Source organism: Leptosomus discolor, chromosome 14 (genome assembly GCF_034619465.1).
Source record: "Leptosomus discolor isolate bLepDis1 chromosome 14, bLepDis1.hap2, whole genome shotgun sequence".
NCBI lineage: Eukaryota > Metazoa > Chordata > Aves > Leptosomiformes > Leptosomidae > Leptosomus > Leptosomus discolor.
The window spans coordinates 10,230,980-10,255,362 of NC_141404.1; the positions used below are offsets into that span (position 1 = coordinate 10,230,980).

At 39.9% G+C, this 24,383-nt stretch overlaps 1 protein-coding gene across 1 annotated transcript in view; it reads left to right on the plus strand.

The window, feature by feature from the left end:
* The first annotated feature begins 6,268 nt into the window (after positions 1 to 6,268).
* The window catches only part of SHISA9 (shisa family member 9), a 192,327-nt gene continuing 174,212 nt past the window's right edge, over positions 6,269 to 24,383 (plus strand). The window contains exons 1-2 of the mRNA XM_086473210.1: positions 6,269 to 6,879; positions 14,105 to 14,232. Of these exons, the coding sequence (XP_086329336.1) occupies positions 6,269 to 6,879; positions 14,105 to 14,232 (739 nt within the window). The remainder of the gene's footprint in view (positions 6,880 to 14,104; positions 14,233 to 24,383) is intronic.

The following is a 24,383-nucleotide window of genomic DNA, read 5'->3' on the forward strand; positions in this document are numbered from 1 at the left end:
TGCGGTTTTCATTTTAAATCAGTGGAAAGAGAGTTGTTGAATTTAGTAGATACTGAGTTGGCCTGTGGATACTCAACCTTTGGCAACCACATATGAAACTCTTGGCCAGGCATGGAGAGCACATAAGTGAATCTGATAGCCACATGAAAACTGCAGTGTCATATAGTCAAAAAAGTATCACAGAACTCAGACCATTATTACTTTCTCTGTACCTCTTACTTCATCTGTCTCGTGACTTACCATTTTAAAATCCTGAACATCTCCTAATAGCATCCTTTAAAAATGGAACTGTCAGCGAAATTTTCTTCTTCACAAATCTGAAAGTTCCTACACCTATATATTATTACTATAATATACAAAATACATCAAGGCTTGCATGGGCATGTTGTGACAATGATATGGAGAGACATCATTAAAGCTTATTACCAGGGAAGCACAATAAAAAGGTCTAATGCTCAGTAAGAACTTTTGATTTTGGTTGCCTGACAGTACCTTTTGGAAGACATGCAAAATATACAGTGGCTAAAATCTTTTTTTAGTTAAGTAATACAGCAAGTTTACATTTCTGTGAAGAGCAAATTCTTCGCTTCTGAGGTTTACAGCTCACTTCTACTGCCCTTGATGGTTAATAGTGCTAAAATTTGAATTCTTCCTGTTCTGGCTTCCATCCATGGATGTTCCAGGCCTGGAGAATGAACATTCTAGAGTAAAACTTGTCTACCTCTTAATCTCAGTTCCTGAGGAGTTTTTAGAAGAGGTATTGGTTAGATCAGCTCCTCAGCTGTTCTAACGTACACCAGAGTCAGACAGCAGAGGATTAGAAAATTTTCTCTGCTATGTGTCCTCTTCTATGTCTAAGCACAGCTTTTCTATGATCAGGCTTATACTGACTTTAACCTTGAAAAGTTTTAATGCTATTTTAGATCTGTTTAGAAAGGTTTCCTCTCTGCCTTGAAAAGTTGAACTCATAGGAACAAAGGTGGTTGGTTTTTCAGTTCGAAGGATACAAGATATAAAAGCAGTTGGAATTTTTTTGATCCTCTGTAGCCTTTCTTTTCTTTTTGTTAACAAGACATAAGACATTATGGGCATGAGTTTGGAATGATGCAGACCCTTTGTCAGTTGCAGTAATCCTCAGACACCTGGCCAGTCATTCCAGATCTAAATTCCATGGCAGCCTAATTTATAACAAGCAGAAACACACCTTGTTCACAGGTACTTGCGGTACTGTCAAATTCAAACATCAGATTTGCCAAAGAGAGAAGGTGACTGGAGTTTTCCTAGTTCAGAATCAGCAATAGCTGTACAACAGGCAAACCTGAGGGCACAACTTATTTTTCAGCTATAGTACTGAAAGCTGCTTTAGACATATTGGCACTTTTTTCAACTGCCATATACTGAAGATGTTTGCAGTATACATGTGTTCCTTTTGCATATTTGCAAGTACTCCATTTACCTTCTAAATTTATCTGAATTTTTCTGAATTTCCTTTAATTAAACTGAAGCTACAAGCTCTCAGGATTTCATTAATCCAGTGGTACTGGTGACAGTCCAGTGGACTGGTAACAGTCCACTCCAAATGTGAATGCTGTTACTGCCTGACTTAACCCCAAAGAATGCAATTACTGCAGTGTTGGTTCTGCAAGAAGACTGAAGAGAAAAATAGTAGGTGATAAAGGTAATTTCTACATTACCGAATTGCAATAAATGATCTTCCTCCTCAGTGAGCCATGAAAACAAGTCTCTCATGCTTTTTCGTTCGTGAAGCACCTCCTGGCTCATTCAGATCACTCGATGGTGATCCCTTTGCTATGTGCAAGGTGTATTTTTTTCAGACTTGATGACAATAACTAAAAAATGCTCACTGTTTGTAAGATGTTCTAGTTAAAGTTGCTATGAATTCATGAAATTATAAGAACAAACTTATTCTGTCCCAGTCTGTATGTGCATCTTTTTTGATGGAGAAAGGTTAGTTTAAAAGATATGTGCTCAGTAATTATAAAAGGAGAAGCATATTTAGTATCAACACACTGCAGGCTGGGATTTCATATGTTGCTGCACTGATTTGATACTAGTGATTGCGGTTATTGGCTAGAAGAACAAAGGCTTTTGAAGTGTTAACTGTGTAACTAAAAGAGAGGTCTAGAACCAATTTCATTTTAACAATTCAGCAAGCCTAATACCAACGGATAGTGTACTCCTCATAGAGGAATGACAAAACTTCACAGACGCAAATGGGGCTGTCTGATATATGATGTTTGAAGAATGTAGAGGTGTTCAAAACAAAATGCTGTGCTGTGTCATTCAGGGCTGTTTACGATATTTGTAAATCATGTCTCAAGCTCCACAGCAGACATCTTCTAATATTTAACTGTACTTTTAAAGACTAGTGATTGCAAACATGCTGCCAGTTGGCCTGCTATAATAGAATAATCACCTCTTTTGTTTTCCAGCTGCAATACATTTTGTATCTATACATTCAAAGATCCCATTACAGTATGAAATGACTATCAAGGAAACAGACATTGACTGCTTCATTCCAGTTTCCACATGACACAATCACATGACACTTTCACATCAATACTGCTTGAGATCAGGCCTGTCTAGCTGCCTTTTTTGACAGATTTTTGCAGCTTTGGAATAACAAAGATTGAGCTATATAGCATTTCTTGGGCATTAATGATTGGCTAGAAAGCTCCATTGATTCAGTGCTCAGCAAAGGACCATTCTCTCTAGCAGGTAATCAGTCCCTGGGAAATCCTCAGAGGTTGCATCAACATTGTTATTATTAACAAAAATGAAATGTAGAATTTGGAACATGTTAATTGCAATTGCTTTATATGTTCTAATGGTTCAAAAAAAAAGAAATTAGAGGAAAATATTATAGGAATACTTAATTTTGTATAAGGTCTATGCCTAAAACGAAGTATTTCACTTAACTAAATGGATATGCACTTGAGTAAAGACAGTGCTGTAGGTTCTAGTTGAAACATTCATCCTCTCAGTTGTTTCAGAGGCAAAATACCTTCCTTATGGGCTAAAACTGTAGAAAAATAGGTAATTATTATTTACCTTACAGCAATGTCAAAAAGAGAAGTCTTGAAAGTGGAAGGCAGTGGTGCTAAACTGGGAAATCTTTCGTGTTTCTCAACTTGATAGAGACAACCCAAATAAATTAGAAGTTTATTGCCTGACTTCATTGAGAAAAGCTTTATAAAAATCACATAATGACCCAAGATCTGCCTCAGTACTGTCTGTAATATTGATTTCTCTCAAATAGTTTTCTTGTTTCCATTATTATACATAATGGTTTTATATTTTGATCACGCAGGTGTTATTACAACTACATGCTATGAAGTCATTAAAACACACTGCTGCAGTCTAGTAAAAAGGGTTCGTGCCCTAGTCTAGAAAAACTCTAGTTCATTATTAGAATTCTAAGACATGGTACAGCTAAAATAACTTCACTGGTAATACAACTAACAGGGACAGAGAGTATAACAACTAGAGTAACTTATGATTAATTAGGGTAACATGATTTATGGGTTCTGGGTTCTATGGATCTGATCCAAGGTCTTATGGTGCCACAGGAAACATTTTTTTTTTTTTCAAGGAGCTTTAATCACCCTCCTGTTTTCCCCAAGCACATGCCAGTTAGGGTCAGATTCTGATTGCGTGGACCTGAATACTGCAGATGTTAGATTCTAGCATATATACTTTGGGCTTTCTGCCATAGGTAAATTCTTAAGGAAAACCCCAGGAACTCAGTGAAACAAGAAACTTATACATTAGTTAGTCAGGATCATTTTTTGATGTTATTATTTCTGCACATGTATAGCACTAATCATGCAAAATATTTAAGCAGCTTTTTAGCAGTCAGATCAACAGGGAAACTTGCATAATTTTAAGTGCCTGACAGGACTGGACCTTAAATGTCTCTAGATGCAATAATAAGTATGGAACAGATTAATTTTATGCAGTATTTTCAGCTCAAACTGCATCACAAAGTGTTAAATAATAAATAATAGCAGAGAGAAGTATACACAAGGGAGGAATGATATGATTTCAGAGGAGACTTGAAAGGGGATGTTGATGAGGTGGAGGTTTTAAGAATTAAATATTAAAACCCAAAAAGGCTGGTTTTGGCTGGGACTGATTGTTTTTCTCTGCTGAAAAATAAAGGGGCTTTCTAACTTACCTCCTGGACAAAGATGCAAGGCTTACTGTCAAAGTGTTCAGTGGAATCATCATGGTACTTAGAGTCTATTTTTAAGAGAATGCAAAGGATCGCAGCTAGCTAACTACAGCCCTCTCTGATTTCAAACGTCTGCTTTGTCCTCTGCTTCACCTTTCTGTTTATTTACTGCTGAGCAACTCCACGAAGAGTTGGCCAAAGTTCCTGAAGTGCTGCAGCAATATAGTCCCCTCACAAGAGCAGGTCGGAGAGGAGTGGTAGCGTGCCATTGCAGAGCTCCAGCACACAAGCCTCGCTTCCCCACAGACAACAGTAGCCTGGAAGGCCACAGCGAGGCTATCACAGATATGCCCCTGAGGAAAAAGGAAGCTGCTTTAAGCACCAGCCCACACGGTTAAATCATGCTATAATGGGCTTATTTCCTACATTTGGTGGCAGCATAGTATTCAGGATAGTATTATCGCTACTTGCGCAGGTTACTGCCAAACCAAAAGACGGAGATGAGAGAGTTAAATAACAGGGATGGGGAGTGAATCACTAAAAAGTCTTTCCCAGAGTCAGTTCTCTGTTTGGGGGAAGTTATTTTAATTCTGTGTCTTGCAAACAACCCGCGGCCTCCCTGTGTCCTCTGGAGCCAGCCTGACTAACATTGTAACAAGATTTTTAAATAAATGATGTGCAGGGGCAGCTCATGTTTAGCAGACATAAACGCATCCCCGTTCTGAATCGTGCAGTACAAGTGACACTGTACCTGTGCACAGCGCGCCAGGCTGAGGGCAGCGCCCGCTGACACCCATGGTTTAGCGGAGGCACGGCCCCATGGACACCGCTCCGCCGGGAGGACCTTCCTCTGCCTCACAGGTGAGTGAATCTCCGGAGAGCGCTAGTCTGTGAAGAGAGCAGTCGCCGGGAGAAGGAGCACTCTACTTACCGGGAGCGCGGCGCCCTGCCCTGCCCTCCTCCCGCGGGGCCCGAGCGCCCGCCTCGGCCTGGAGCCCGCGGGGCGGCTGTGTGGGTCGGAGGCCGCCCGCCGCCCCCGCTTCGCCTCCCCCGCCCTGGCTGGGTGCCCAGGTCGGCTCGCACTGGCCGTTACCTCCCTCAGCGCGGCGCGCGCGGGGCGGGCGGAGGGGAGGGGATGAGGAGGCGCTCCCGCGCTTTTGGAAACGCACCTGTGGGGAGCGCCCGCCTGGGCGGGAAGTCTCTTATGTAAGGGATGGCGGGGAGCCTGAGGGGGGTGAGGTGGGGGCCGACTTTGCGGCGGAGCTGATGGGAGGGGGGGAATGTCCCACAGGAGGGGCTGCTGGGGGGGGGCGGCCTCGCAGAGGAGCGCTCAAGGAGAGCGTGGAGCAGCCCTGGGTGTCTGGCGCGCAGCCTCCCGCGGGCGCCTCGGAGGACGGAGCTGGGCTCGCCGGGCTGCTTCGCCCTCGCTCTCGCCCGCCCGCTGCCCGCCAAGGCGGATTTCCCCTTTGGCGGCAGCCCTTCCCCGCCGGCTGGATGCCGCGGCGAGCCCGTCCAGCCTCCCGCGCTCTGCTCTGGCAGCGGTCGCCTCCCGCGGGCTCCCCCGGCACCAGGCGGGGCTCGGCAGGCGCCGTAGCTGGCTGAGGGAGTTGTGCGAGAGACCGCGCCAGGCTCCGCGGGGGAGCGGAAGGTGGGTGCCCCCAGCGCCTGCACGCTGGCACCAGACAGCGCGGGGAGGCTCCTCGCTCGCCCTCTCTCCTCCCTCCCGCCCCTGCAGCGCCCTCGCATCAGCCCTCCCGCCTCGTGGCCCCCTCCACGCCCCTCTCGCCAGCCCCTTCTCCCCAGCCCGCCGCGCAGCGCGGTGCTCCGCACTCTCGCCGCCACCTCCACCCCTCGGTACTCCTCCTCCTCCCGCGCGCTCCCTCTCCCGCGCAGTCCGCTCCACAAGTGCCGCGCGCTCGCTCCTCCGGAGCGGAGCGGAGCGGCGACGGGCTGCGGGCAGTGCCCGCGGGGCGGTGGCCTCGGCCCGGCCCGGCCCGACCCGCGTGGGGCTGTCCGTGGTGCTGAAGGCGAGCGCGGGCTGAGCGGCCGGCCGGCCCCTGACGGAGACCCTTTATGTTCAGCTCCTGGCGCAGCGCAGCATCCAGCAGCTCGAGCGGCGGCGGCGGCAGCAGCATCGCTGAGCCGGGGCTGGGAGGCAGAATGGAAGGCTTTATTAGGCTGCTCTTCGGCTACTTGGTGGCGGACCTTCTCACGCTGGTGTGTCGGGCTCAGGAGAAAGCTGGCCAGCAGCTGGGGAGCTTCGTGGTGCTCTCGGGAGGAAACCACTCCAGCCTTGGGGAACAGCTAGACCCCTCGGAGCCACCTCCCACCCCAGACTTCTGCAGGGGCTACTTTGATGTGATGGGGCAGTGGGACCCCCCCTTTAACTGCAGCTCGGGAGAGTTCATCTTCTGCTGCGGCACTTGTGGCTTCAGGTTTTGCTGCAAGTTCAAGAAGACAAGGCTGGATCAAAGCACCTGCACAAACTATGAGACGCCGTTGTGGATGAACACTGGGAAGCCTCCTTCCCGCATAGACGACCCTCTGCATGACCCTACCAGGGATAAAACCAACCTCATTGTCTACATCATCTGTGGGGTTGTGGCAGTCATGGTGCTGGTGGGGATCTTCACCAAACTAGGGCTGGAGAAGGCGCACAGACCCCAGCGGGAGCACATGTCCAGGTAAGGCTGAGTGCTAAGCAGCAGGTCCCCTTCTCCCCTACCTCCTGCCAGTATCCCTAAAGAGGAGAGAGGAGCCCATGTGTTCCTGCTAAACAAACAACTCCTGCCAGGCATGCTGATTCCCCTGCAAGACGACTGGGAGAGACCAACTTTGGTGAGCAGAGCTCCTGTGGCTCCCCAAGCCCAGGTTATCAAAGTACATGGATATTGAGGAAGACTAGGAATAATTGTGGAGTCTGCACAGACAGTAGTCCGTTTTTATCTGCAGTGTCTGACCCTCTCCCGAACAAGATCCAGCAAGTGTTCCCAGATATGCTGTGCATGAATAGCAAAGCAAAAAAAAACCCTGAAACCAGCAACACTGAATTATAGAAAGCCTGATGAGTTCCCTCTTCCAACTGTTTCAAAGCTTGGAAAATGTTTTTACTTCTCAACAGAAGGATGTAAACAAATGCCATCTCACCCTCCCTCTCCAGCTGCAAAATGGTTTTGGCAGGACCTTCCCTACTCCCCCAACCCTTGCAAGTGTGTGAGCTATTTGTAAAATTTCTAGGCTGTTAAAATTGAGCCAGGGAGGAAGGGAAGAGGGAGACAGAAAAAGGAAAAGCTATTGTAGCATTTCTTAACATTTTTTCAGAGGCAAAAAATGGAATATGAAAGTCTATGTCATCCATATATGTGTGTGTTATACTCTGTATCCACAGTGTAATGGCTGGGTTATATGAAAGAGAACCTCCCCCACCGAGAGTTAGGCATGCTGTGTACAGTCTACTCCAGATACTGGCTGCCTAGTGGTGGATAGGCAGGTGGGTAACTCAGGACAGAGCCCAATGGCTTTAACAACATATTCCAAACCCAGATTGTCACAGCAGTTCAAAATCAAGGAATAACACATTTGTCAAGTTTGCAGTCTGTCTGATTCTTTATGCTAATCCCAGGCACATGAAAGTAAAGCAGATGGGGGAAAGGCATTAAAAAAGGCAAACAGCTCCATTAAAGAGTCTAAATAGATTCCAGCATATTGGGCAACTTCAGTGATGAAATGCAATTGAAAGGATACCTTCTACTGGACATGCAGCTTGGCAGAAAGCTTCTTCTTGCCCTGACTGGTAATGGTGTACTTCACAATCTTTAAAGCTTAGATGAAGAATCATCCTTTGAAAGATAGTCCAAGAGATCAGCTCAACACCTGGAGCCTTATTTTTTTACTGAACTTTCTGCATGACTTTTTGATTAACTGCTTATCCTGAAATGAACAGAGAAAGCCACAAAAATACTACAAATGCATCACCAGTTCACTAGCAATTATTTGCTATTTATAAACTGGCTGATATGGATACACTTTTACTACCGAGGAACAAAGCACATTGCAGAAATTTTAGTCAACATTGTGTGTCAGTGATACTTTCTTTGCAAAGATGGTTTTTGTTGCGCAAGGTATAATAATCCTTCAGACATTTTGAATATTCTCAACTACTAAATTGAGAAAAGGAATACATGGGTCCCAATTTCTTTTTTAAATCTCACTCTTAAACTACAAAGCTTGTTTGGAAAAAGCTCTCCCTTGCTTCAGCCTCTTTCTGTAGTGTCTTCATGCAGGCAAAAAGGCAGGGCTCGTAGCAGCTACAAAAACGAGGACAAAGTGAAGTTGTAGCCATCCCTGCTTATATATGGCTTAAATAGGTCCTATTTCTACTAGTAGAAATATTTGCTATCTAAAGTAAAGGTATGAAGTATTCTGAAAGGATATTCTGTCTTAGTTTATGGAAATAGAATTACAGGGGATTGGAAAATCATTCTGAAATCCTTCAGTCATGTATGCATAAAGATTAGGTTTCTGAAGTGGTTCTTAGAAAAGGTCGTCTGTTACCCTGATTACTTAACTGTGTCTGAGATCTTGTACTTTTCTTGCCATGAAAATGTTCAAGTCAGGATTATACAGAAACTTGGAAAGTCATGATCACATGGAAAAACAGTCACCCACTCAGTACACATAATAGCTAGTCATGTTCTGAAAAAGCAGTGCTATAGCTTTTTTTTTTTTTTTAAAAAAAAAAGTTCTCACTCGTGTTACAGCTGTGGGGTGGGCTTACCATTAATTTGAAAAGGAATTAGATTTGTAAATCCCTTTGGCAATCTAAAAATCTGTTCATTGAGTGAAGAATTGAAGTAACCTTTTTGTCCTCCAATGTGTGTTTAAATAAAATATTCCATCCTAGCTCACTTTACAGTACTAGTGCTCTGAAAAAAGAGGCTGCAATGCTTAAGAAGTAGATAAATTATCTGTTGAAGCAGTTAATAGTATCAACAATTAAAATGAGATGTAGCCTATATTCATATTCATCACCTTTTATAACACTGACTACAATATCAAAGAAACAAAACCAAAAAGAACACTACTTATGTTTTTTTTCTGTACTGTACCTTATTAGTAAGCCAAAGTATAATGCATTGAGAGTGTTAGGTAGGCCAAACCAAAAGTACTAACTATTACTCCATTTTGGCTGGCAGCAACAAACACACGGAGGCTGATTTGTCATCTATTTCCTTAGCTAAGATTGTCTCCTTTCTCTTCCCTAGCCAATGGCTACATAAAATGCTTGAATCTTCTTCATTCCTATGAACAAATTCATCTATGGAAGAGATGATACTGCTTATCAAAAAAGACAATGCATAATGTAAACTGATCTTTTTTTATAAAGGCTGATTTAAAAAAAAAAATTCTTTATTTTTTAAAAATTTTAAAAATTAATAGAACTGGTGTAAATTATATATTTTAATCTTTGATTTACTAAAAATATGAGCAGAGACCTGACACATGGGAATAAGAACGTTGACTTATAAATAGGAAGCAAAACTGTGCCACACATTAATTCCTTGCATTATTTCATCTTGCAGTCAGTGGATCTGCTGTTGAAGTAAGACACTGGTGTGTATAAGAGTGCTACAATGTTAATAAAGGAAACTTGATAGGCTTGGGGAGCGTAGTTTCTATGCACTCACCTTTCATTACATTTTGTTTACTGCTATATCAAAACAAACCAAGAACACTCTATTCATTTCACTGAACTTTCCTGAATGAAAAAGCATCGGGAAATGTATTTTTTTAGTGAAAACCGTCTATAGGAAAAAAAAATCTCTATTGGGCAAGTCCTTTTTTTGGAGGGGGGGGGGAAGAATCACAATTTGTCCTTTTTTTAGAGAGCTTGTTGCTTCCTTTTGTTTTGAGAAAAAAGGCCAAGTGTGGCACTGTTGACATTTTCTTTCTTGTTAGATCAGTGCTTTTCAGTAAAACACTCTTACTGTTGGCATGGAACTGTAAACCTGGAAGATGAAAATGGAGAGAGGAGAACAGTATTAACTCTACATGGCATATTTCGCTTTAGACATCAAAAGATAATGTTTTGTTTATATCATTCTCCTAATTTTTAAATTTCTTACTTGACATTAAAAGGAGATAAATGTTCCCTTCAGCTACAGTGTCCAAGAACTAAGTAGTAATAGAAGTATCCAGTCACTCTTCCTTTACCCTCCTGCTTTCTAAGAGAATAAGGGAATAAGATGGTGCATGTTATCAGATATGGCAAATGGAATGAATGTGGCAGTATCGTGCCTAAAAGAAAACAGAATTGATCTACCTCCTGAAGTGGACCTGGAAGCTCTGTTAGGCATATGAGGGCAGCATGCTCTTGCTGCTTAAGACTACACCATTGGGACTTCCAGGCTCCATCATTTAAAGTCGAGAATCTTCTCTCAAAAATGAGTAGAAAAGTGGAAAGCTTTACTTCTGTTTCATGGAGGAGATTTTTCTGTAAATAAAACCATACCTTTGTCTTCTTCCCTAATCCTTGTGGAGAATGTGCAAACAAACAAAGAACTGAAAGGACAATATTTACAATCATGCTTGTATGCTATAGCTCCTGGTTTTCTGAAGCAGTGCTTCTGACAGTATGTTAGCAGCCTTCCAAATATTGTGAACCATCTGAGCTCTTCTTTCTTCCGTCACAATGTGCTGAGCTCACGAGTTAAGTCGTTTGTTGATCATTCAAAAGGCACGTACCTGGGGCCAAAAATAGTCTGACTTGCCAAAATCCTGAATCCTATGGGTGAATTTATTTCTCTTATGGATTTTGATGGCAAAATATGAAAGTCTCCTTTCATAAATTAACTTGTGTTTCAGCTCCTTCAAGCTTGTATCCATAAGGGAAATGCCTAGTTCCACATGCTTTATAACACCTGAAAATAGTACTACATATACAAAGAGAAAATTCTTGTGGCAATAGAAATGCTGAAGTTCTGTGATACTTGGATAGTTCTGGGCCATGAACTCCTATGTAGGTAACATTTCTCCACTTTTGTAATACTGCAGTCAATATCAATACACGGGACCTAATGATATTGCTGCCTGGTTAGAAGGTTATCTTGTATTTTGCATTTCCTTAAAAAAAATCACTCAGTATAGCAAAGGTGTGGATAAAGACCCTCTACGTATATACATTTTTTCAATGGCACACACTCTAACAATTTCTTCAGATAATCAACAGTATCTATATGATGATATTTAGGTGAGACAAATGCATGAAGGTATTATATCAGACTGTTGGCCTATGTGGTATTTTTTGAAGGAAACATCTCTTGAAGGGTTTTGTCACATGCTGGGGCACAAACCTCCCTTTATCCATTTCATTATATGGGCAAATCCGTAAAAGAACAACATGCAGGTACACCATTTCCTTTGTACTTCAGTGGTACAAGCTGCTACACATTTTTGACTCCCTGACATCAGTGGAAGATAAGGACAAGCTCTTTGTTATATGAGCTATTCTGCCCTGAGAAGGTGGTACAACTTCGGCTAACACAGTATAAACCTAGGTGCTGTGTTGTTAAAAGTAGAACTTGATGGTGAGTAGTTCCTTTTTTCTTAATATAGTGGGAGATGGACAGCTAATTCCTTAAAACGCCTTTGAAAAAAGCCACACCAAAGTGTTAGGAAACTTAGTTGACATTTTCACAGACAGGCAGTAGTTAATCTGCTATAATACAGGGTGTTATTTAAAGTCTACAGTGAACAGTATTTACCATCAGATTAAGGGCAATGAAGAAAACATTTCTGAAAACCCCCCTCTCACAAAGTTGGGAAATACTAATCCATGTAGTACGAGATCTCACAGTTTTAACTCCTGCATCGAAGTTAGGAACTTTCATCGGCTTTTCTCCCCTTCCCAGAAAGGTGTCCAGCTGCCTCTGGAATTAGAATTAATATTGATGATAATAATTTCCTTTGTATAGAGATGTATTTGCATGAACTGACTAGATATTAATGGTTTTGGTCCCCACTTATTTTAAACTGTTTTGCAATATAATGCTTTCCTTTTGCATAATTTTCTACATACCTTTGTGAGATCTCTTCTATTGAATTTTTATTATTCTGCTATGTAGGCCAGCTCTGCTATTTTTGCTGTATAAGCATTGCTTCAAATGGGAGCATTGCTCTGATACCATTAATCATTTGGTTACTGTCTTCTGACCTTTTACAGTGTCAACAGAGTATTCTGCAACATGTTGATCACAACTGCAACTAATATTTTAATAACATAATGCTAGCCATAAACACGATGAAACATCAGTGTTGTTCAGCTCTGTACCAAAGCAACGTTCCTGCAATCTGAAAGCAAGAGCCAGCTCAGGATTCCTCTCTGTCTGTAACTTAAATGAAGTTACTTTTTAATATTTAAAAGTACAGTCCTTCTTGATGAAGAAATCATCATGTCACAGAAATACAGTGGGGGAGCTAGATGGTACTTGCTATGGCTTTCACCAGTGAATGTGCTTATTTTTATTTATTTATTAGTGTATAAACTAGTCTTTATTGATGCAGTATCTGGGACGCTGCATATAATTTTAAAGATTAGTCTAAACTTGGCACAGTGCCCAGAAAATGCATCCATTCCCTTAAAAAAAAAAAAAAAAAGCTCAAGGGGTCTAAAAATTAAAACTAGTAAAACAAAAAGGAGGCAAATAACGGTCAGTGATGCATTGATCTGAATAGAAAAGACTTGCATTGAACCCTGAAGACACTGGTAACACATACTATAGCTTTCCTTTGCCTAAGGCAGCAGCTTCTGCGGGTGGGCCAATTATTTCGTATGGCAAAGTAGTTCAGCAGGTAGCTGTGTGGCGTATACCTAAGGGCTAATCCTGCTCCTGCAGGAGTCAAAAGAGAACTCCATAGCCCAGAACCACAGACAGTTAGATGTTTCCATGCTAAAAGTTTCAGAGCTTAAGACTTAGCTACTAACTCTGGAACCAGAGGGCTGATATAGCTGTGTGTGTGCTTATCTGTATGCCTAAGAATGGACTTACACTCAGCAGGACACTCGACAGTGAAGCTAGTCCTTAGAAAATACACCGGAGCAGGATGAATCTGTCTCTCTTTCAGATATAGTTACTGCCTGCAGCTCTGCAGAAAAAGTCCACAACCAGCATCAGGTTGGGCCTGGCCTAACTGTTAAGAATCCTTTTGCTTGCTCCCTCTTTGCTAGCATAAAGCTTTCATGCTGTTTCTGAACTGGCTTCAAAGCAGCAAGGAGTGTTCCTGTGCAAGCTTTGCTCCATCTTAATGACTAGGAAACTCATAGAAGTTAGAAAAGACATTTTCAATCTCCCCTTCTGGATGGGGAAAGCTTAAATCCCTGATCATGAACAGTGCTATGCCTACTGGATTTCTACATGAAAATCATGTGACTTTTCAACTTTGGTGACATTTTTTGAATGAAGATAGCCAAGACCACTGCATTGTGTGGTGCTCTGTGCAAATGCATGTGTGAAAATTTACTTTGACAGGCCATGCTGGTAATCTAGGTATGAAGATAACTAGTTTGTGACAGGGGCTAGGTGCTGACTTGTTCAGCTTAACCAAGATGGCGATGTTACTGAGCACATGCAATGGAAGAACTCTACAAGTCTCAGCAAGCTTAAATTATGTTCTTACAAAGCCAAGACGGCTAAAGAACTTAATGTGTTTCTGTGTATTACTGGTAGCACACTAGGACAACCTAAAAAGATCCTTAAGTGCGATGTCTCACAATGAATCCGATTCCCTGATTTTGCTGTGAATGGAGCAAACATTATGATGAACTGCATCTCAAACTAAAAAAACCCTTGGAATATATCAGTAATGCCTTACAGGTTTTGCAGGTTCATTCTGATTTTGTTTGGTTTTCAGGGCTCTTGCTGATGTTATGCGACCTCAAGGTCCTTGTACAACAGATCATATGGAAAGAGATCTAAACATTGTAGTACATGTGCAACATTATGAAAACATGGAGACAAGACCTCCTCCAAATAATTTACGTAAGTTGTATTACAGCTTTATCAATATCTGGAATGCTGGCACTAAAATGAGCATTGTAAAACAAGTATTGGTGGCTGTAAATGAGGATTGATGGTATATGTTTCTGGCAAATTAGAAATATTCTCTATTTCAGAATTAGAAACATTTAGGATTTCCTAGTGCAAGTAGTGCAACACTAAGAGAAAGGCATTTTGAATTGAAAAATTAGTTATATTTATTTGTAATTAGTTGTCTTGGTTGACTAATATTGGGTTTGTATCTTTGTATCCTACCTTGTGTTTTTGCTCAGCTCACCAAGCTATGCCTTATTCTGTTTTGTTATACCAAAATACAAATAGTTGAGCTTACAGCAGCATTTATCAAGATGTTTCATATGGTTGTAACATCCAATAAGAAAGCAGTCTCATTAGGCTGTTATATCATCTCCACTAGTAAAATACTTAAATACTTTCCTGGGAAGCATCAAGTTGAATGTGGTTTTCAGTTTCTCATTTTTTTTTTCTCTCTAAGGGAAAGGTGGAAGATTATTATTTTAGTTTTAAATAATATTTTTGGTCTATATCTCCTATTACATGTTTACATTATGGAAGACAAGGTAAAAGTGCACGTTGGAGCTTCAGAGGAAATATGGTGACACTTCAAGTGATTCTGAAGTCCTAGGCAACTTATTTCTCAGTCTTGTATTAGACCACAGTACAGATTTTTCTCATGTTCAAATTTACTTTCCTTTTGTGTTGAACAGTTCCACTGCATTTTTAATTTGGATATATATTTATTATTTTATATTCATCCATATCTTAAATATATATAGACCTGTATAAATATGTATACATGCATACAAATTATAGATAGTATATTTACAAATTCAAGTTCAATGTATTTATAGAAGGGTATCATTCAGGGAGGTTTAGATTGTTAGGCAGTGGATAGCTTTATTCGGTGCTGTAGATCAATGTAGATGTGCATTTTACTGCAAACATACTTTTACTGTATTGGTATTTGGATTTTGAAACATTTAAAGTATATGCACTAGTCTTTTCCTTATCTTTCTGTAACTATAGAAAGCAGAAAATTTGCTTATATTTGGACAAAGAATGAGTTTTGTTTGGACTGCATTGTACAGTTATTGTGAGATTTTACTGCTTTCTTTTGGGAGAAGGGTGTAAAAACAATGGGAGAAAGAACAGATTCATATGTTGCTTGCACTCCTGGTACTTGTTTTGTGGCATCAGCTGGCTGCGATTTCTTATGCGCATTGTTACAGAGTAATAGGACAGAATTAAAGCTGTGACCTCTAATAAAGACACCACATATAGTGAAGTGTGACACCTAATCTGTCTGCACTGCTCTCCAGCAAAGTACTTCCACCTGGGCCTGTGCAGTTCTACACTGCAGAGGAGGAAGTTCATACATACTGCAGCATTACATTCCTAATTGTATAAAAACACACCACTTCTGGAGGGGAGCTTACGCTTCTCTCTCAATCGAAGGTTCTCTAGCCCCCTGGAGCTGAGGTGGCGAACTTCTGCAGGTTTAAGGAGGATGGGAATATGCACTGTATCTGTCTCTGCTCTATGTATTATCTCTTTGCTGATCTCTGATCCTTCCTGTGACCATGTTTTCAAGAAGAAAGATGCCAAATGCTAATGAAGTTAGGGTACAATCCTTGTTTTCTCTCATATGTGACATATCTATTCAGAATCCCAGTTAATGGAGGTACCAGAAAGTAAAGAGATTCTTACTGCTTACTTCTTAGATTTTTGTAATCATCAGACAGATATTTTCCTTAAAGCTCTGTATACTACAATACATGACATAACGCAGCAGGCCTTTAAACTCTGTTTCTTGGATTTTAATTCTATAAACTCTTGCATATAATGCAACCCAGAGCCATATAGTTACAGCATCAAGGAAGGAAAAAAAAAAAAAAGTTACATTTAATAGTACCTTAGGATCTTGGCTTGTGATGACCACTGTCTCAGAATTTGTCCCTCTGGCACAGATGGAAGAATTATATATGAAACAGCTCTTGCACCACTGCAGTTTGGAACATAGAAGCACTACTGCTACTTTGGAGGTATCTTAATCCATTTGAGAACGAATAGGGGTAGTCCCACGACCGCTCCACATGCAGCTCAGGCATTCCTGCTACAGATGGAAACCTCAGAAGGAAGCAGCTACAATGGTAACTGTTTCAGTCTTTAATCAACTTTATGGATGTAACGGGTCTGCGTGGCAAGGTTTTGGTAGCCAGGGGGGGTTACAGGGGTGGCTTCTGTATGAAGCTGCTAGAAGTTTCCCCTATGTCAGATATAGCCAATGCCAGCTGGCTTTAAGATGGACCCGCCGCTGGCCAAGGCCAAGCCCATCAGCGACAGCGTTTTTTTGCCTCTGGGATAACGTATTGAAGAGAGTGAAAAAGTTGTTGCACAGCAGTAATTGCAGCGAGTGAGAGGAGTGAGAATTTGGGAGAGAAACATCCTGCAGACACCCAGGTCAGTGAAGAAGGAGGGGGAGGAGATGCTCCAGGCGCCGGAGCAGCGATTCCCCTGCAGCCTGTGGTGAAGACCACGGTGAGGCAGGCTGTCCCCCTGCAGCCCATGGGCGGTGGAGCAGATGACTGCCTACACCCCGTGGAGGGCCCCCATGCCTGAGTAGGTGGATGCCTGAAGGAGGCTGTGACCTCGTGGGAAGCCTGCACCGGAGCAGGCTCCTGGCAGGACCTGTGGCCCGTGGAGAGAGAGAAGCCCACGCTGGAGCAGGTTTTCTGCTGGTGACCCCATGAGGGGGCTCATGCTGGAGCGGTCGGTTCCTGAAGGACTGCACCCCATGGAGGAGACCCACACTGGAGCAGTTCATGAAGGACTGAACCCGTGGGAAGACTCACGCTGGAGAAGTCATGGAGGACTTTCTCCCGTGAGGGGGACCCCACATTGGAGCAGGGGAAACATGTGAGGAGTCCTCCCCCTGAGGAGGAAGAAGCGGCAGAAAACAGCAGTGTGATGAACTGACCCCAACCCCCATTCCTTGTTTTCCCCCTGTGCCGCTGGGGGGAAGGAGGAAAAAATCGGGATCAAAGTTAAGGCCTGGAAAGGAGGGAGGGGTGGGGGGAAGGTGTTTTAAGATTTGGTTTTATTTCTTATTACTCCTCTCTGAGTTAATTGGTAATAAATTACATTTCCTTTCAGTTGAGTCTGTTTTGCCCGTGACGGTAAATGGTGAGTGATCTCCCTGTCCTTATCTCAACTCCACAAGCCTGTTGTTATTTTTTTTCCTCTCCTCTCTCCTGTCCAGTTAAGGAGGGGGAGTGATAAAGTGGCTTTGGTGAGCACCTGGCATTTTGGGCAGGGTTAACCCACCACAATGGATTAAGTCAATCATTTTAGATTGTTCAATGCAGACCTTCAAGTGGTGAAATTACTCAAGGCATTCTATAAGCGATATTACATACATTTAATAGCAAGTAGATAATTATTATGTATTTGTTGACATTATATTCCCTCATAAACTCACCTAAAACATGACTAAATGACCTACTAGAATTAGCCAGAACATAGCAAATTGTTAAAGTCTGTTGAGAGCATGTGCATTTATGGTGCAGAGAAAAATCTCTATAAAGTTAATACAAATTTTCCAAGTCCAGTGTCTTACCAATTTGAAATTTTCTGGTGGAGTTCTGAAACACTACAAGAGTGGATATTACTTGCAGAAACTTTGGCAGTGCAGCATTAACTACTACTAGTGCTGGAAAAGTGGCAGGCTTTTTTGGGTATTTTTACAAGCAAACAAACCAGAGTGAATTATATGTTTTGTAGAAATTCTATTCCAGATCTTTGCTTATGCAGAGAAAATGAAAAGGTACAAAATTAAAGCATCAGACACTTTGATTTGTATTTTTTAAGATTTCTTTTTTAAGTTACCACTTTCTATCTACTAGCCATCTCAAAATGAGACTTAAACATTTGAGACTGATGTACTTTTCAAATTGGTCCATAGATATGAAGAAGGCAGGAGGAATTTCTTAGGCCTTCTGTACACCTTCCGTATTGTGTCTTTCAGCATACTGAAGACAAAGTATTGAAGGCCACTATTAAAAACATTCTAATTTGAACGCTTATTTGCTCTTTCTGCCCTCTTGGAAACATTTTGCTCATGCTGCCAACCCATTCTGAAAGTGTTTTATGAAGGGAAGATCTGTCAAAATGACAAACTTTACATGATCTCTGGTACTGAAAATGGGTGGTTTTTTGTTTCTGGACTGTTTGTTACCAGAGAACAAAGGTTTTCTAAGTTGTCTGCAGCTAGCAAAGCTATTTGCCAAAACTAGCAGTCCAATGGAAGGCCAGAAGTAAAGACTGATCTCTTTTCAGCGTCTTGCAGTTTACTCAGTTTCTTGTTCCTTCTTTTCTGATATTCAGAAAAGAACAGACATATTGGAGGTTCTGGAAGAACACAGTTGTTTTTCTTTGCTCATGTGAATCCAGACAACCTAGATGCTTTTCAGTAAAAGCTGTTTTGTCATTAGTGGTTGTTAGTTGTGATAATTTTCTTCCAGTGCTGTGCTTTCCTTAAGATTACTTTTCCATTATTTCCCTTCATTCATAGAATTCATTAGAATGTAGAGTTTCTTTGTAAACAAGCAGCAGATATCTACCAAGAATCATAGCATTCAAGTTTTCTAACATAGAATGTTAAGTAAAATAAAAAATGAAAATAAAAATAATAAAATAAAATAGGTCATTTAAAAGTTATGTTCAAAACATAAAACCAAAAGCAAACCTTCCTTCAGAATTTGAGGGTTTTGTTCATCTCTGACTTTCATGAATCTTAATAAAGCAGCAGCATTTGAGATTTTCTTTTTTCTTCTTTTGTTTTTTTTTCTTTCTACTTATTGTGTTAAAAGTAAGCAATTTATTTACCTTCTTGGTATTTTAACACTGGTGCAGGGGCAGCTAGGAGGCTGTTTAGCTACATCCTTATTTCTGAAATGAGATTACTGCTATTATTTCTAATTCATAATCTATGACAGAGTGAAACAAATACTTAAGTTAGGAAAAGTGACTGTGGATTGCACTAACGATCAGCAGAAGCTGCGTTACTTTCTCCTCAATAACAACTAGCATTGCAGTAGTGTATTTAAAGCATTTATGCAGACTCCCAAGGTAAAAGTGACTTTAAAGTGAAGCCAATTCACTTTAGAATATGGAGGTTTTAAGATGAAAAATGCTAGCTTTTAGTTAGTTTGACATGTATGGATTATTTCTTCATTTTGAATTTAACATTAAAAAAAAGCGAATTGTAAACACACCATTCCAAGAAGGTGTTGTACTGTATTAAATGGCCAATTTTAATACTAACCAGGGATTTGCAGCACATGTGATTAAAATGACTTTTTTTCTTTTTAAATATATGCAACGGAATACTGTGTTTGCTACTGCATTTGATTGTCAGTTGTCCTGGATACTTACTGACTACAAATGCTAATGCTGAAAACAAAGCTAAGACGTTTCTGTAACTGGTGCCTTATGATAAGTTAACTTTTGTTATTTCTTTCTTTCTGTGTTGGAACAGTAAGCATTTAAATAGGATGGTATTTTCTGAAGCTCTTGCGTATTAGAATAAGCATTCTGTACAGCGTATTCCTGTGCTTTCCCCCATTTCCGTAAATAGAAGCTCAGTCTCTGTTTTCCAGTGAGAAACTGTCACTAGTTTGACACTGTGAAAATTCAGTTAGAATTTGCAAAAATTTTTTGCTGTCTTTTTCATCCCTGGTGAATATGCTTTTTGTTGTTGTTGTTGAATACAGGGGTCTTTGGCAAACTAATTATTTTCATGTTTAACATACATAAACATGTTTATATCAGATGATTCATTGTATTGCATTGCCTAAATATAATTCCTACTGTTGCTCATTGGAAATAAGCATACAAGCGTATTAAGAAATCTTAGTAAATAGAAGTACTATTCTTTGAAATGCAAAGCACCTGAAGTATATAAAACATGATAACTAATTTACTTACACAGTAACTGTTGGACAATGAGTTGCATAATATTGAGGCAGTAGTTGTTGAGAATGTGCAGGTCTTACTGTAACAATACACTTCTGATGACAAGGGCCTTGAAACTCTACCAAAAACCTTGTTCAGACAGGGGGCTGCAAAATCTAAAAGACTGAGCCAATAGTGGTGTGTTTGGCCTCATTGGTATCTAGGTTGTTTGATTACAGTAAAATGCTTTTTTCAGGCCTGGCTATATGCACGTGCCTAGGCCAGAGGACTTGGACTATGTTCTTCATGAACTTTAATTGCTGTTCACCTCCTCACTTAGAAGGACAGGGTTCCAGCCATATTTTATGAGTGAAAAGATGGACAACACTAATAAGTTTTCAGCCAAGAAAACCATAGTTTTAGCACAGTGACAGAAGAAGTGAAGAAGTACTGCTGATGGAGTGCTCTGAGACAGTGAAGAATGAGAGAGAATGAAATGGCTAGCTTAATTGGAGGATGTACTTAGTTCACAAGAATCTACAGTGCTATGACAGAGGGATGGGACTGACTCAGTAAGCACTGGATTTTTTTTTCCATTTAAAGCCTTAGTCGTCACTGCCAGTATGCAAAACCTCATTTTACTGGGGTTTCTATGATCTATCCAGGAAGCACCTTAACACTATTTAAAAAAAAATCTGATAATTTAGGTTAAATTCCTGAGCTAAAAGCTAGTAGACTTAAGTTAACCCAGGGGGAGAGCTACTTATTACATTTTGATTGTAATATACAACAAGGAGGACAAATTCCACATTTAAATTATATGCTTTACAAAGCTAATCATCCAAGAAAAAGCCCACACTACCATCACCAGCCATGTCAAAAGAAATACCGTATTTTTAAAATATAATTTCTGTTTGAGGTTAAAAGCTGCAAGCTGCTTTGTCACATCTAGAGACCACATTTTAAACCACTTCAAATTAATTGCTAGATACTGACTTCAACTGAAATTATGCTACCAGTAGAACTTCAAAGCATTAACAAATTGGTGATAGAATTTTTGTTAATATAATTACAGCTATAGCAAAGCATTCCGGATCTCCAAAGCTTCCATGCTGGAAACAAAGTTTCCCATATAAACTTAGAGTCTAAAGATGCATTTCTCTTGCAACTCAGTCAGTCGCTGTAAGACAGTAGTGTTTAATTAGTTCTGAATGTGTGTTTAGCCTCACAATCGTTAATATAAAAGATGTTTCTAATTTACATTCAGATTTTAATTCAGATGCATGATGCTGATTTATAAGAAGATGCTATGAAACTTCTTGAAACACCAAAGAGTGTTTTCAAGGAAGTTAATTACAACCTGAGAATGACAGCTTCTGAGTTTGTTTAGGAAAGACAAAAAGTAAAACAAATGAAATATCTCATTTGTCATGGACTGACAATTTTATAAGTTAATTTTTTTTTAGAAAACAGGATGATTTTGAAAATGTTAATATAAATCATACCCAATTTTTATTTATAACCACACCAGTCTTCAACAAGTGTAATATGTCAGAACTCTAGCAATACTGCTACCATACAATTAATTCCATGCCTTTGACATCATCCTTTCGGCTTAATCTAGCAAATGAAAAAAAAAAGCTAAAGCAAATAATAAACACAAATTTTGCATGAACCAAGGGATTGCATCCTGGGTCTATAATCAAATAAATCTGTGAACTTAACGTCATTATGTATGTTCAGTGGGTTGCCTCTTTATCCTAAAATATTTCTTGTTAGATACAATTTTATTGGAAACTATGAAAATGTTGTGCATCCTACCTGCAATTTTAGACAGTGAGAAACATTTTGGACCGTATTGGGTAGGTCTTCACAAGCTCTGCTCCATGTAACTATTTCCATTTGTACTGAACAATGACGTTTTCCCTCTATCTTTCTTCATTTATTGTACAATAAGAACAATTAGATTAGATTACTGCCTTGCATCCTATCATTTACTTCTAGTCAGCTTTTAATTCAGATAAATTTGACATATATTAATAAAAATATTCATCAATGTAAAATCTATTTGGGAGAAATACAGTTAATCACCGACATTATCCTTTAGCAGCAATAATTAACATTATGGTAATAAAAATTATTTAAAATACATTTTTGTGCTTTATAATGTAGCTTAAAAGGCTGAATGATTATCTAATAAAATAAAAGTTGTTGTCATGACAGAAGAGAGCATTGCTGTACTGGACTATTATATAGGCAGCTTTGAGTCTCACAACAGCAGGCTTGAAAAGCACATATAAAAGATCAGACTCATTTTGCTGTCATTGGGGTGCAGAGTAAAGTACTTTGAAATGTTGCCCAGTAGTACAGGGATGCATTTACCATCCACAAGATGAAAAGTTCAATACCTAAATGTGGCTTGGCTTTGCAAAACAGTTAGGTGTTTCTCTTGTGATTCCATTTTTACTTCCATACTATCAGCATAATTATTTAATAAGTGTTTAGTTCCACATGTGTTTGTTATTAGATATTGCTATGTTCTGTCATTAAATACTCACCTGAAAACAAAGGCAATGCTTACAAGAATAAGCATCCTCTAATATTTTGGCACTTTACAATCTAAATTTTACTTACTAAATTTTATTAATGAGGTGCTATTCCTATCACATACTACTCAATTTAATATCTAAAATTGTATTTTGTCTTTGGACGGGCACACTGAATAATAGTATTCTCAATGTGGAATAACTTCCAGTGCAGAATATTCTCACTATTAACCACAGCTGTCAGCAAGATCAATGCTTTTTGTCTGTTGCAATCTTTCATGTCACTGGGATTCTTTATGTCAAAAACTGGTATAGGCAACAATGTCAAACTAATAGGAATCATGTTTTGAAAAAAAAAGCCAACCACCAAAACACCACCACAACCTTTTAATGATTGTATTCTGCTAGATTTTAGCTCCTTAAAATGAAGAGGATAGAGACTGATAGACCTTTTTTTTTTTTTGAATATGGCATGAGTCACCTTATTGAAAGGCAAACAGAGTACCTTTTGCTTTCACTGTTGGTTTGCCAACACCATCACACAGACAAATTACACTTGCCTTTTCTATGCCGAAACAGTATCGTTTTTAACTGTTGACTTACAGCTTAATCATCTCTCTAAATCCATTAACTTGCACCCTCTTATTTTGTCTCAAAAATCATAGATTTGTAACACAAATGATAAAAACTTAAATTCATTAATACATCAGTTTCTGTCCATGCATTCAGGCAGAAGCATTAACTATTGCAAATTGAAATATCCATAGCTAAACATATACATTTTTATCACTCTGGCTGTGTGAAACTTTTACACTACATTTTAGATGTTAAAATGCTCTCATCACAAATTTAACATTCTGTAAAATGACTTCCCTCTTCGTTTTTTGATGAGTCACAACAGCTTTACCAAGCAGAATCAGTACAGTGGCTACAAAATAAAGTAGAATAGGTTGGCTGCATACATTAAAAAGCTTATGAATACACATCCCAGTATTACCAGGCAATTGTGATACGCTATTCAGTGAGAGATATTTTCACGAATTTCAATCTACAGTTTCAATCATAAATGATTTACAGTACCTTTGTTCTATGTTCTCTGCTTCACATGATAACTTTCCTTGAAATGTACACATCAGCTCTGACTCCAGTTTTATGATCACAACATAAAGTCAAGAATGGAACTGAGTGTGTTTAATATTTACGAAATAGCTTTGGTTTTGATTTTTATAATAGAAAAAAAGAGTCGAAAAAAATCTCTGGATCCATGGTACAATACTACATGGATAATCATTCCCAGATGATTATGATATGGATTTTAGTGTTTTCTTAGTTACCCCATTTAAATAGCTTTTCAGAGCCCTTCAGTAACATATTTTTGGTTTTAACACATACATTTAAGAAACATGTCTGCACACCCAAGCTTAAGGCTATAACTATGCTTCTGAATTTGTAACATAATCCAAAATAATCCAATTGTCTTTTACCATCCGCTCCTTACCAATTAAAAGAAATACACATTTTATAAATAGTTATTTATACACACAGGAAAGCATACACAAAAGAGTGTGCATGACAAAATTTGGACACTGTTGGAGTTAGAAATTTGTTTAGCTGGAA